This window comes from Macaca nemestrina, chromosome 15, assembly GCF_043159975.1.
Source record: "Macaca nemestrina isolate mMacNem1 chromosome 15, mMacNem.hap1, whole genome shotgun sequence".
In the NCBI taxonomy this organism is placed as follows: Eukaryota; Metazoa; Chordata; class Mammalia; order Primates; family Cercopithecidae; genus Macaca; species Macaca nemestrina.
Genome location: NC_092139.1, coordinates 85,339,052 through 85,352,339, shown reverse-complemented (window position 1 = coordinate 85,352,339; position 13,288 = coordinate 85,339,052). Strand labels below are relative to the sequence as shown.

The 13,288-nt window shown below is 42.5% G+C and overlaps 1 protein-coding gene across 1 annotated transcript in view; it reads left to right on the top strand.

Annotated features, from left to right (window-relative positions):
• Window positions 1-13,288, top strand: part of LOC139358390 (uncharacterized protein PF3D7_1120600-like) — a 33,922-nt gene that overhangs the window by 20,396 nt on the left and 238 nt on the right. Inside the window, 8 exon segments of the mRNA XM_071078923.1 lie at window positions 827-913; window positions 6,992-7,006; window positions 7,009-7,056; window positions 9,036-9,097; window positions 9,561-9,594; window positions 11,836-12,260; window positions 12,262-12,723; window positions 12,725-13,261. Coding sequence (XP_070935024.1) covers window positions 827-913; window positions 6,992-7,006; window positions 7,009-7,056; window positions 9,036-9,097; window positions 9,561-9,594; window positions 11,836-12,260; window positions 12,262-12,723; window positions 12,725-13,261 — 1,670 coding nt within the window.

Below are 13,288 nucleotides of genomic sequence, written 5' to 3'. Positions count from 1 at the left end.
AGTGAGGGGGTCTCTTGGGTCTCTGGCACAGGGCGTGATGTAGAGGTGTCAGTTGTTCAGGAATCTCTGTCTCTAGGGAACCAAATACCTTTCCCATCTCAGATCCTTCACTCATTGGGGTTGGGATTCTACTCGTCACTTTTCATCTCTGAATGTCAGCACCCTCAAGTGTAAAATCTCAGCCACAGCCCCTCCTCTGCCCTCCCTGCAGGGCTGATGTTCTCCATAAGCCATAAGGCATCAGGCCCACGGAAAAGCCGAATAGGAAACCATGCGCCACTGCCCCGGAGCCATCCAAGCATCCTCTCCACATTCAGCCACTAAGTGTCCAACTTATTCCTCCTGGCATGTAGTAAACACTTAGAGAACACTACTGAAGTACCAGTCCTCTCTTAAGGTTTTCCTGTATTTAGTGATTTTTTAGCCCTATACTGTGATACTAAGAAGTAGGGCCTAAAAAGTATTGCTAAAATTTCATTATGACAGTGCAGAGGACTGAGGGCAGAGGGACGACATGAGCTTGCCAGGTCCACATGGCTTAGTGGAATTTGAATCCGGGCCCCCACTCTGCACCAGCCCTGCACTCACAGTCATCCTGCTGTGTTCTCCTCTCCGTGAAGGCACTGCCTACAGTCTGTCTGATAGAGGTGTTGAGTGCTCACTGAATCACTTTGATTCAGCAGGCTCTGCTTGGAAGCCTGTAAAGAACAGGATCATAAATTTAAACTTAAAACTGATTATCACTATTTTCCCTCTAGTCTTCTGTCAGCAAGATGTCAACAGCCCTCTCTATTGTAAATGCATTAACCAGCATCTTCTCTCACAGAGGTTTTAAGAAGATACGCCGTGTCCACCATCCAGCGTCAGAGGCATCATGGCTTCCGGGTAAAGAAGAAGATGTACCCACAAGAAGGTATTGTGGAAGTTCATTAATTAAGCTGATTTAAGAATCGCAATTGTGGGGAGTATTCAGAGTCCCATATGTAAGAGGAAACTATGAAGAGATTAAGCCTTATTTTTTAATGTGTCAGAATTCTAATTTGCCTAGTCAGTAAGTATTACTACAACCACAAAAGTAAATATCCACTTAAAAGTCAATTTTCGTTCATGTTTCATGACAGACAATGTTTCAAGCTAATGTCTAGAATTTACCTGGTTGTTAAACATTAGCATAGATCTCCCTGAAAGAGTGGTGCTATATTATTATTTTTCAATTAATATATTTCTTTAGAGAGTTTTAAATTGACATAAAAACTGAGCATATGGCCGGGCATGGTGGGTCACACTTATAATCCCAGCACTTTAGGAGGCCAAGGCGGGCAGACCATCTGAGGCTGGGAGTAGGAGACCAGCCTGGCCAACATGGTGAAACCCCGTCTCTACTAAAAATACAAAAAAAATTAGCTGGGTGTGGTGTCGGGTGCCTGTAGTCCCAGCTACTCAGGAGGTTGAGGCAGGAGAATGACGTAAACCCGGGAGGCCGAGCTTGCAGTGAGCTGAGATCCGGCCACTGCACTCCAGCCTGGGCGACAAGAGTGAAACTCCGTCTCAAAAAAAAAAAAAAAAAAAAATTGAGCGTATAATAGATGAAGTTCCTATGTTATTCTGTCTCTTCACCCTTACTTCCTAATTTCACCTATTATTAACATCTTACATTACTGTAATACATTTGCTAATAATGAGAAAATATTGACACATTATTATCTGAAGTCTATCATTTGCATAATGTTCTTTCTTTCTGTTATACATATATATGAAGTTTGAAATATTTATAACATTATGTTCATCCTTACGGTCTCATAAAGAATATGTTCACCTCCTAAAAATCCCCTCTTCTCATTAATCTCTGTCCTTTCTCTGCAGAAACCTTGGCAACTATTAATATTCTTACTGTCACTTCAGTTTTGCCTTTTCCAGAATGTCATATAGTTGGAATCATATATTATGTAGTTTTTTCAGATGAATTTAGTTCACTAAATTGATGTATACTTAAGCTTCCTTCCTGCCTTTTTTATGCCTTAATAGCAAAAAATGGCACAATAAATCACCAAATAATATTGCATTAAATGAATTTTTGTCTTTGTATTCACCTGTTGAAGAATTTGGTAGATTTCACGAGAGGAAACCATCTGGGTCTGGTGCTTTCTTTTTCAGAATGCTCTTAATATGAATTCAACTTATTTAATAGAAATAAGTGTATTCAAATTATCTAGGATTCTAGTGTGACTTTGGAAAGATTGTCTTTCAAGGACTTGATGCATTGCACTGAGGTTACCAAACTGCGGTCATAGAATTGTTTATAATATTCCTTGATTATCCTTTTAATGCCCAACAGTTCAGTAGAGATGGTTACTCTTTTATTTCTGAAATTGGTCGTTTGTGTTATCTTCTTTTTCTTGGTTAGCCTGCATAGAAGTTCATTCACTGTAGCGAGCATCTCAAAGAACCAGCTTTTGTTTTTATTGATTTTCTGATGATTTCAGTGTTTTAATTTTATTGACTTCCGTGATGTTGTTTATTACTTCTACTTGCTTTACGTTGCTTTCCTTTATTTTCTACAGTTTCCTAATTGAAACATGATATTACTGATTTTAGATCTTGTGATTTTTAATGTATTACATCCAATGCTATAAATTTCCCTCTAAGGACTGCTTTTGCTACATCTAGAAATCTTGTCAAGTCACATTTTCATTTAATGTAGTTAAAGGTTTTTTTTTGTTTGTTTGTTTGTTTTAATTATACTTTAAGTTCTAGGGTACATGTGCACAACATGCAGGTTTGTTACATATGTACACATGTGCCATGTTGGTGTGCTGCACCCATTAACTCGTCATTTACATTAGGTATATCTCCTAATGCTATCCCTCCCCCCTACCCCCTCCCCACAATAGGACCCAGTATATGATGTTCCCCTTCCTGTGTCCAAGTGATCTCATTGTTCACTTCCCACCTATGAGTGAGAACATGCAGTATTTGGTTTTCTGTTCTTGCGATAGTTTGCTGAGAATGATGGTTTCCAGCTGCATCCATGTCCCTACAAAGGACACGAACTCATCCTTTTTTATGGCTGCATAGTATTCCATGGTGTATATGTGCCACATTTTCTTAATCCAGTCTGTCACTGATGGACATTTGGGTTGATTCCAAGTCTTTGCTATCGTGAATAGTGCCGCAATAAACATACGTGTGCATGTGTCTTTATACCATCATTTTTTTTTTTTTTTTTTGAGACGGAGTCTCGCTCTGTGGCCCAGGCTGGAGTGCAGTGGCCGGATCTCAGCTCACTGCAAGCTCCACCTCCCGGGTTTACGCCATTCTCCTGCCTCAGCCTCCTGAGTAGTTGGGACTACAGGGGCCCACCACCTCGCGGGCTAGTTTTTTGTATTTTTTAGTAGAGACAGTGTTTCACCATGTTAGCCAGGATGATCTCGATCTCCTGACCTCGTGATCCGCCCATCTCGGCCTCCCAAAGTGCTGGGATTACAGGCTTGAGCCACCGCGCCCGGCCTATACCATCATGACTTATAATCCTTTGGGTATATACCCAGTAATGAGATGGCTGTGTCAAATGGTATTTCCAGTTCTAGATCCTTGAGGAATCGCCACATTGTCTTCCCCAATGGTTGAACTAGTTTACAGTCCCACCAACAGTGTAAAAGTGTTCCTATTTCTCCACATCCTCTCCAGCACCTGTTGTTTCCTGATTTTTTAATGATTGCCATTCTAACTGGTGTGAGATGGTATCTCATTGTGGTTTTGATTTGTATTTCTCTGATGGCCATTGATGATGAGCATTTTAGTTAAAGGTATTTTTAATTCTCTATTGAGACTTCTTCTTTAACCCATGAGTTATTTAAAGGTGCATTGCTAATTTATAAATATTTGGGGATTTTCTGGTTCTTTTACAGTTGTTGATTTTTTGTTGTCAGGTATGTGTTGCAAAAGCAGTCATCTATCTCATCTTGCCCCCACCCAAGATGGCCCAGGATGTGGGCTCTCCCTGAGTGTATCTTTGGCAATCTGCCAGTCTGATGTGGTTGGCCTCCCTCTTTAGTCTGAGCTTGCCTTCTGCTTAGAAAGGGCCATTCTCAGTTCTGGCAGAGAGTTTTCCCAAAATTGAGAAGGTGACATTTCTACTCCCCAGTGCAGCCTGCACCTCTGACCTGTGGTCAGCAGACAGGACAGAGGCCCTCAGTAGACAGAGTTCAGTGGGGTCTCTGACCAAAGTGCATCTTCAGAATCTGCACCTACCCCCTGTGACCTCAGGCAGACTCTGTGTCCTAAAGCAGGAGGATCTGTGCCACCATCCTGTGGAAATTTGTGAGGATCACTGTGTTACTCAAGTAAGGTCTTTGGAAAGTGTCGTATTACTACTGTTTGTTAACTGCTTGTTGGTGGCTTGGTTGGGCCACACCCTTTATGAAAACCGGGATCCCTCAGCCGGTGTGGGTGTCTGTGCAGCCTGAGACCCTCATGTGAACAGCCTCATGGCAGCTGTCTTTCCCCTTACCACCGTCAGTGCCTCCTTGTTCCTGGGCACTGCTTTCTCTGATGGGTGCTCCACTGTTTTCCTACACCTCAGTGACTACAGCTGGATGTCTTTTCTGGAATCTAGGCGAGGGGGCATCAATAGCAGCTCTGCTGTGGCACTGCCCTCTTTCTTAGCTTGTCTTGCTCTGTCTCAGGCTCCCTCTAAAGATCCCACCCTTCAGGTTCTTCCACAAGTTTCTTATTGAAATCTGAGCAGAAAAATATGACCAATATGACCAATCTTATACCTACTGAAGATATGAATGAAGAATTAAAACAATTATCCATGGACTCTTCCATATACATACCTAAAAGTAATTTCTAAAAAAAAAATCAAGGAAGATGTAATAGTTTTCCATAAATTAGAATACCCAGCCAGGCACGGCGGCTCACGCCTGTAATCCTAGCACTTTGGGAGAACGAGGTGGGCAGATCACGAGGTCAGGAGATCGAGACCATCCTGGCTAACATGGTGAAACTCTGTCTCTACTAAAAAATACAAAAAATTAGCCGGGTGTGGTGGCGGGTGCCTGTAGTCCCAGCTACTGGGGAGGCTGAAGCAGGAGAATGGTGTGAACCCGGGAGGTGGAGCTTGCAGTGACCCGAGATTGCGTCACTGCACTCCAGCCTCGGAGACAGAGCGAGACTCTGTCTCAAAAAAAAAAGTTTCCCTCACCCACCTTCTCTCTTGCCCACTGGCAGTTAATCCCCACTCCCATCTCCAGCCCTAAGCAATACTGCTGTGATATTCCAGCTCCATAAATTTCCCGCTTATTTAATAGAAATGGACATATATATATATATTTGGAGCCTGACTTCCTTTAGCACACTATGTTTGAAGTTAATTGATGCTTTAGCACGTGCTGGTAGTGTGTTTTCCTTCAGAGTCTGCTGTGTTTATTCATATAGATAGTGTTTATTCATTTATCAGTTAATGGGCATTTAATTAATTTTGTTTTTTGCTATGATGAGTAATGTAGCTTTGAGCATTCATATATAGTCATGTAATGCATAATGACATTTTGGTCAATATATATATATTTTTTTTGAGATCCAGGCTGGAGTGCAGTGGCACAATCTTGGCTCACTGGAACCTCCACCTCCGAGGGTTAAGCAATTCTCGTGCCCCAACCTCCCAAGTAGCTGGGACACCCAACATATGCCACCACACCCGGATAATTTTTGTATTTTCAGTAGAGACAGGGTTTTGCTGTGTTGGTCAGGCTCGTCTCAAACTCCTACCCTCTGGTGATCCACCCACCTCTGCCTCCCAAAGTGCTGGGATTATAGGCATGAGCCACCGCACCCAGCCTAAATTTTTTTTTTTTTTGAGACAGAGTCTCGCTCTGTTGCCCAGGCTGGAGTGCAGTGGCACAATCTCAGCTCACTGCAAGCTCCGCCTCCCGGGTTTACGGCATTCTCCTGCCTCAGCCTCCCGAGTAGCTGGGACTACAGGCGCCCGCCACCTCGCCCGGCTAGTTTTTTTGTATTTTTTAGTAGAGATGGGGTTTCACCATGTTAGCCAGGATGGTCTCGATCTCCTGACCTTGTGATCCGCCCGTCTCAGCCTCCCAAAGTGCTGGGATTACAGGCTTGAGCCACCGCGCCCGGCCCCAGCCTAAATTTTTTAAGAAACAAGAGAACTATATTCTAAATTAGCTTTGCCAATTTATATTCCTACAATGATGCATAGCACTAATTTCACTGCACAATGTATGGCAGGCCCCAATATGTAAGAAATGGTGAAAGTAACACATAAAGATTAGTATAAAACAAATAAGATTATCATTGTCGCTATCATCTTTGTCAAATTCTCCAAGCAATCTAAATATGCTTGGCAACATAGCTGAAAAAAGCATTATCCGTTACGTTTATCAGTAACAAAGACATACATTTGAAGGGGAAAAACACTTGTACTGGCAACACAAGGTCAGAATTAACATACAAATTCTGCTGGTCACTTTGGAATATTTAATTGCCTGGAGAAGTGTTTTGTAGACAAATGCTCTATGGAGCACCTGAGGTAGGGGGAATCAACAAAACTTGGGTTTCAAAAGTTACCCGGGTTTAGAGCAGGAAACTTGGTTGGAGGACACACACCTTGTGTGAGCGAGGTGCCTCGGTGTGTGTGGACGTGTTGGAGGTACAGTATAATGGTGGCTTCCTCCAGAAAGGGACATTTGGGGTAGATTCGTTCCATTTGAACAACACAGCCTGATGTGGCATGGACATGAATGGAGGTGAAATGGACAGTAGCTGACAGGAGCAGTCCTGACAAGGCCAAGGTGAAAAACCTGGGAACCCCTCCAGGTGCAAAGTCTTCAGTTGAAAAAGGAGGTGGCCCCAGGAAATACTGAGATGGATCAGCAATGCACGGGAGACAGAGTTCTTGGCCCTGCAGAGTGAGTAATGTGGATTCTCAAGTTTTCTCCTCTCTCCATTGATTTCTCTCCCAATGCAGACGACTTCCATCATACATCTTCAGCAACCTTGAAAGACTGGACGAGCTTCGGCCCAGTCTTGAAAGTAAAGGAAGGCAGCTAGCAAGACTGGCATCTGGGCTTGGCTGTGCATGTTTTCTATTGTGGGGAAATATATATAACAGAATACTTACAATTTGAACCTTTTAACCAAAGTGTGCACACAGTGGCATTCAAAATATTCACAGTGTTGCATAACCAATACCACTATCTACACCCAAAATTTTGATGATTTCTTACAAAACCTTGTCCACAGTAAGCAATACAGCACTTTCCCCCTATTTCCAGCCCACGGTGATTCCTATCCTGCTTTCTCTTGTATGAATTTGATTATTCTAGGCACTTCATACAAGTACAGTTATACACTATATTCCTTTTGTGTCTGGCTTATTTCCATAAGCATAATGTTCTCAATGTCCACCCACGTTGTATCATCTATCAAAATTGTGTTCCTTTTTTACAGATGGATGATGTACCACTGCATGTAGACCACCTTGCTTTTTGTTCATTGATGGTTGAATTATTTTCACCTTTTGGCTCCTGTGAAAAGTGATGCTATAAACATTATACAAATATCTGTTTGATTTCTGTTTTCTATTCTTTGGGGTATATACCTAACAGTAGAGTTCCTGGGCCCAACAGGAGTTCTATATTTAACTTTCTGAGCCGCTGCAGACTGTTTTTCACAGTGGCTGCAACTTTATCCATTTCTATCACTAATGTATCAGGGTTACAATTTCTTTACATCTTTGTCCACACTTATTTTCCTTTAAATCATCCTAATAGGTGTATATTGGTGTCTACTTGTGTTTTTCATTTGCATTTCCCTAATGACTAATGATGCTGAGCAGCTTTTCCTGTGCTACTATCAGTGGGTGTATCTTCTTTAGGGGAATATATGTTCAAGTCTTTTGCCCATTTTTAAAAAGTTGTCTGATTTTTATTTAGTTTGTTGTTGTATATTTTTGAATATATTTTATATATATTTAAAATATATTTTAAATTTTAGTCTCTTACAAGGTAAATGATTTACAAATATTTCACCCTTTGTATAGAACTTTGGATTCACAAACTTCATTAATTTTTATAAAATCCTCAGCAATTGACCCCAAACAGGTAAGACTGAAGCACTATTTTAGGAATAGTTGAAAGTATTATCACCCCAAAACATAGTCATAATCAAATCCTGCAAGCTACACGTAAGGCACAATGACAAATAAGGCAGCAAAGGGCCATCTGGTGATTAGTCCACCACACTTGTTGCAACTGTTTGTGCTGCAGTTTAAACATATCAGCATTCAACCCACGTCTCCTCTCTTGAAGTAAACTGTCCTATGTTGGCTGGCCTGAACAAGCATAGATAGTCGCCAGCCTCAATTAATATGCATGCATGACAAAGAAAAGGAGGTCTGGATGAAAAAATATTGTATGATTAATAATTATGCTTTAATTAATTTTAAAGGATATAATTTCAGTGTTTGTAATTCTCCCGTCAGCAGTTATAACAAAGGATTAGTGAATAAATACAGTAGACTGTTTTGCCTAGAATTGAATCCAATCTGTCTATTAAGCTTTGCTTTTATTCAAGTGCAAAATGCTAAAACACATAATAACTGCAGTGACAGCCACTGTGGATCCTCAGAGGATTCCACAAAAATGGTCTTGGGACATAAATCCTACAAGCTAATATTGTTTTATGGGGTTTAGAAAACCATTCAAACCTCACAGTGTGAGCAGTGGGACTCTCATCAAACTATAACGTGTGCTTCAGTACCATTTGTAGACTGACTCATTCCCATTGCCTTAAGTTGCCATCAACAAAATGCCAGGGACTCCATTTCTTGCTCCTCGGCTCCTCGTTCTTGCCTGTCTTTCCACAAGGGAAGATTTTTAGCAGGAGCTCAAGCTGTGCTTTTAATGAAACACATCCCCACACACTGTCCTGTTGTCCACATTAAGCAGAGCTCCCTGAATAACTCATGAACAAAAGCATCTATGACTAACCATTGCTCTGTGTCCTCCTAGCCTCTGAGGAGTCTCTAATTCACAAGGACAGAGGAGATGGAGAGAGGCCGGTCGACACAAGGGTAAGGTTGCCTTGCATTCCCTGAAATAGAAATGTTCCTTTCTTGGTGTCTTTCTTTTTCAACTGACTTTACACGTGAAAAAATGACAATGTACATTACAGGTATTAAATGCAGTTTTCTGAGGGGGTGGAAGAAGTGACTCTTAGCAACTGATACGTAATCCAAAATGGCATATACCTGTGACAGCTTCAGGTTGTAGACTGTATCCTTGGGGCCCTTGTCCTTGGAAGCAAAGTCTTCTCCTTGGATTCAGTATTTTGCACTTGCCAACCTACGTGGATCTGAGAGATCCACCACCCAGAAGCTGATGTCTTTTCCAGTGTGTATCCTACCCTTGTTTGGGGGGGCTTGAAGTTGACTACACTTTCTGATCAAGTTTTCAATATTCACTGAGAGAAACAGCCTTGTGCAAACAATCCACAACACGATGTACCCTTCATAAAGCTTTGTTTCTGTATTGCAGGTGGTGCAGGCGGCCCCTCTGAGTTGTGACTCTAGTAAGTATTCTGGAACTATTTGCCAAAAAAAAATCTGGATGCCAAGAAACGTGTGGCATCCTTGCAGGTTTCAATGTGAAGAGCCACCCTGATCCTGGGATTGGGATAGGAATAAGCACAGTGGAAGTGTTTTTTAAAAATCTGAATTCCCCAGGGAAATATTATGGCCAATTTTTGAGGAATCAGCTGTGCTCCCTTTTGGTTAGTGCTGAGTTGGGTGCTTGAGGATTCGTGGTGTCTCATGTGAGGCTGCATCACGTGGTGTGAGTGTGTGCGTTTCTGTACAGATGAGGCTGTGTGTTTCCTCAGGAAAGATTTCCCATTTATACAACCCAATCGCAGGTGTCCACTTCTAAAAATAAAATCCATCCCCCGCCCACTCTTTCTGTGCAGTGGCTCCTCCACCCTCACCAGAGCCATCCCTGGGTCTGGCTTATTATCCCCACTGCTCAGGTGGAGAACCTGAAGGGCCAAGGGGGTGGCCCCAGCTCCCAAGTTCCTGAATGAAAAATTGAAAACATGAACCCAGGAGCGTGGGCCTGTGCTGACGCTGACATGCACTTAGTCATGGGGTGTTCGCCACCACGCAGGGAGTCCAGCATTCGTGTATAAGCCCTAAAGCACCGAGCCCAGAAGGCCCCAGACACTGCCCATCATCATAAAGTGACCTCCATGGTCACACAACCCAGGGCAGTTCTAGGCACATCTCCCCATGGGCCGGCGTAGTCATCAGTGTGTCAAAAGCACAGAGATCCCCCAGGGTTTGGGTCAGCTCACAGAGCCTGTTTTTGTTGCTGTTGCAGTTGTTGTTGTTGTTTTTAACTTTTAAGTTCAGGGTTACATGTGCAGGATGTGCAGGTTTCCTACATATGTAAATGTGTGTCATGAGAGTTTGTTATACAGATTATTTCATCACCCATATATTAAGCCTAATATCAGTTATTTTTCCTGATCCTCCCGCTCCTCCCACCTCCCACCCTCCAGTAGGCCCCACACTCCCAGATTCTAAGAGGAGTAAGGGACCATGCAGGCCAGTGCGGCCCACTTCAGTTGTGAAGTTAATTTGCTCAGCAACTTAACAAAGCCTATAAGGATGGGTGATGTATTTTAGTAGATTTAGTAATACTATCTTCCCAAGCCCTAAAATGCTCAAATCCTGCCAGCTGAAAATGGTGAGGAGGGACAGATGGGAACTCTGTGCAGCACTTGGTTATTAGCCTGGCTTCCGTCCCCTCGTGGCAACTCTCTTATGCATGTGGGTAAAAGACCCTCAGCCTCAAGCCAAGCCGCCTCCATGAGGAGCCATCTCACTATTGACTGGCTAGTGCAGTGTATGGCCACCAGCCCAACTGAAACAAAATGTGGCTTTAAAACAGGTGTAAATCTCATACAACAGGCAAATGCAGAAGCAGCATGTCTTGCAAGTTGTAAAGAAGACAATCGAATGTCGCTGGACTTCAACGTGGGTAGACGACATGAGGGAACTCTGTCACTGAATCACGGCAGAGTTCAAGGCCACTTGTAGACTATTTCGTGTTACAGAAGGTGGCCTTTAGCTACTAAGCACTTTGCCTCTGTTTCTCATTTCTTTCCTGTTCATCTTCTTGGTCATCCTTCTTCCACAAGAGAAAAGAGCCCGAGCAAAAACCAGTTTCAATATTAATCTGACTGAAGTTTTGTGCAGTTTATTATCATCCAGGTAATCAGGTGCAACCCGGTCTGCCTAACAGGCCCCGTATCCCTGCTGTGTGTTTTCATTTAATAAATATTTTGTTCTACTTACTATGTGCTAGATTTTCTGGAGACCACAAAGTAAATGAGATAGAATCTTTATGTTGACAGCCACGTTGGATTTAACATAACTGACAAAAATTAAAATTTCTGATTTCTTGTAAAAATATTTTGTACATGTGAATGCATACTGAATGTAAAGTGGTTAACAAAAAATCACACTTGCACTCATGGAAGGCTTTTCATGAATTTGTCAATTTCTTTTTTTTCAATATTTCCCCACTTCTCTGGATAATGCATATCTGAACCTGGAAACTGATTCCCACTGCAGAAAGTGTTCTGAGCCACATCCCTTAGCTTCACTGGTGCAGGACCACCCGGGAGGATGGCCCAGCATCAGCTCAGCCCATGCTGTGATCAGCCACCTCCATGCACCACACCAAGCAAGCTCCCTGGGTGACTCACAGTCTCCACCACCAGGGCACTAACCTTTATTCTGTGTTCTCCTAGCTCCCCATGAGGATGCTGTACACGACATCGCTAATGAGGACGCTGTACACGACATCGCTAATGAGGACACTGTACATGACATCGCGAATGAGGACACTGTATATGACATCGCTAATGAGGACACTGTATACGACATCGCTAATAAGGACGTTGTATATGACATCGCTAATGAGGACGCTGTATATGATGTCACTAATGAGGACACTGTATACTACATCGCTAAAGAGGATGCTGTACAAGACATCGCTAATGAGGACACTGTATACGATGTCGTTAATGAGGACGCTGTATATGACATCGCTAAAGAGGACACTGTACAAGACATAGCTAAAGAGGATGCTGTATACAACATCACTAATGAGGATGCTGTACAAGACATCGCTAATGAGGACACTCTATATGACATTGCTAATGAGGACATTGTATATGACATCGCTAATAAGGATGCTGTATAAGACATCACTAATGAGGACACTGTATATGACATCGCTAATGAGGACGCTGTATACAACATCGTTAATGAGGATGCTGTACAAGACATCGCTAATGAGGACACTGTATACGACATTGCTAATGAGGATGCTGTGTATGACATCGCTAATGAGGATGCTGTATATGACATCGCTAATGAGGACGCTGTACAAGACATCACTAATGAGGACACTGTACGACATCACTAATGACATTGTATACGACATCGCTAATGAGGACGCTGTATATGACATCACTAATGACACTGTACACGACATCGCTAATGAGGATGCTGTACAAGACATCACTAATGAGGACACTGTATATGACATCGCTAATGAGGACACTGTATATGAGGTTGCTAATGAGGATGCTGTATATGACATCGCTAATGACACTGTACACGACATCGCTAATGAGGACGCTGTACAAGACATCACTAATGAGGACACTGTATATGACATCACTAATGAGGACATTGTATATGACATCGCTAATGAGGATGCTGTATATGACATCGCTAATGAGGATGCTGTATATGACATCGCTAATGAGGACGCTGTACAAGACATCACTAATGAGGACACTGTACGACATCACTAATGACATTGTATACGACATCGCTAATGAGGACGCTGTATATGACATCACTAATGACACTGTACACGACATCGCTAATGAGGATGCTGCACAAGACATCACTAATGAGGACACTGTATATGACATCGCTAATGAGGACACTGTATATGAGGTTGCTAATGAGGATGCTGTATATGACATCGCTAATGACACTGTACACGACATCGCTAATGAGGACGCTGTACAAGACATCACTAATGAGGACACTGTATATGACATCACTAATGAGGACATTGTATATGACATCGCTAATGAGGATGCTGTATATGACATCGCTAATGAGGACGCTGTACAAGACATCACTAATGAGGACACTGTACGACATCACTAATGACATTGTATA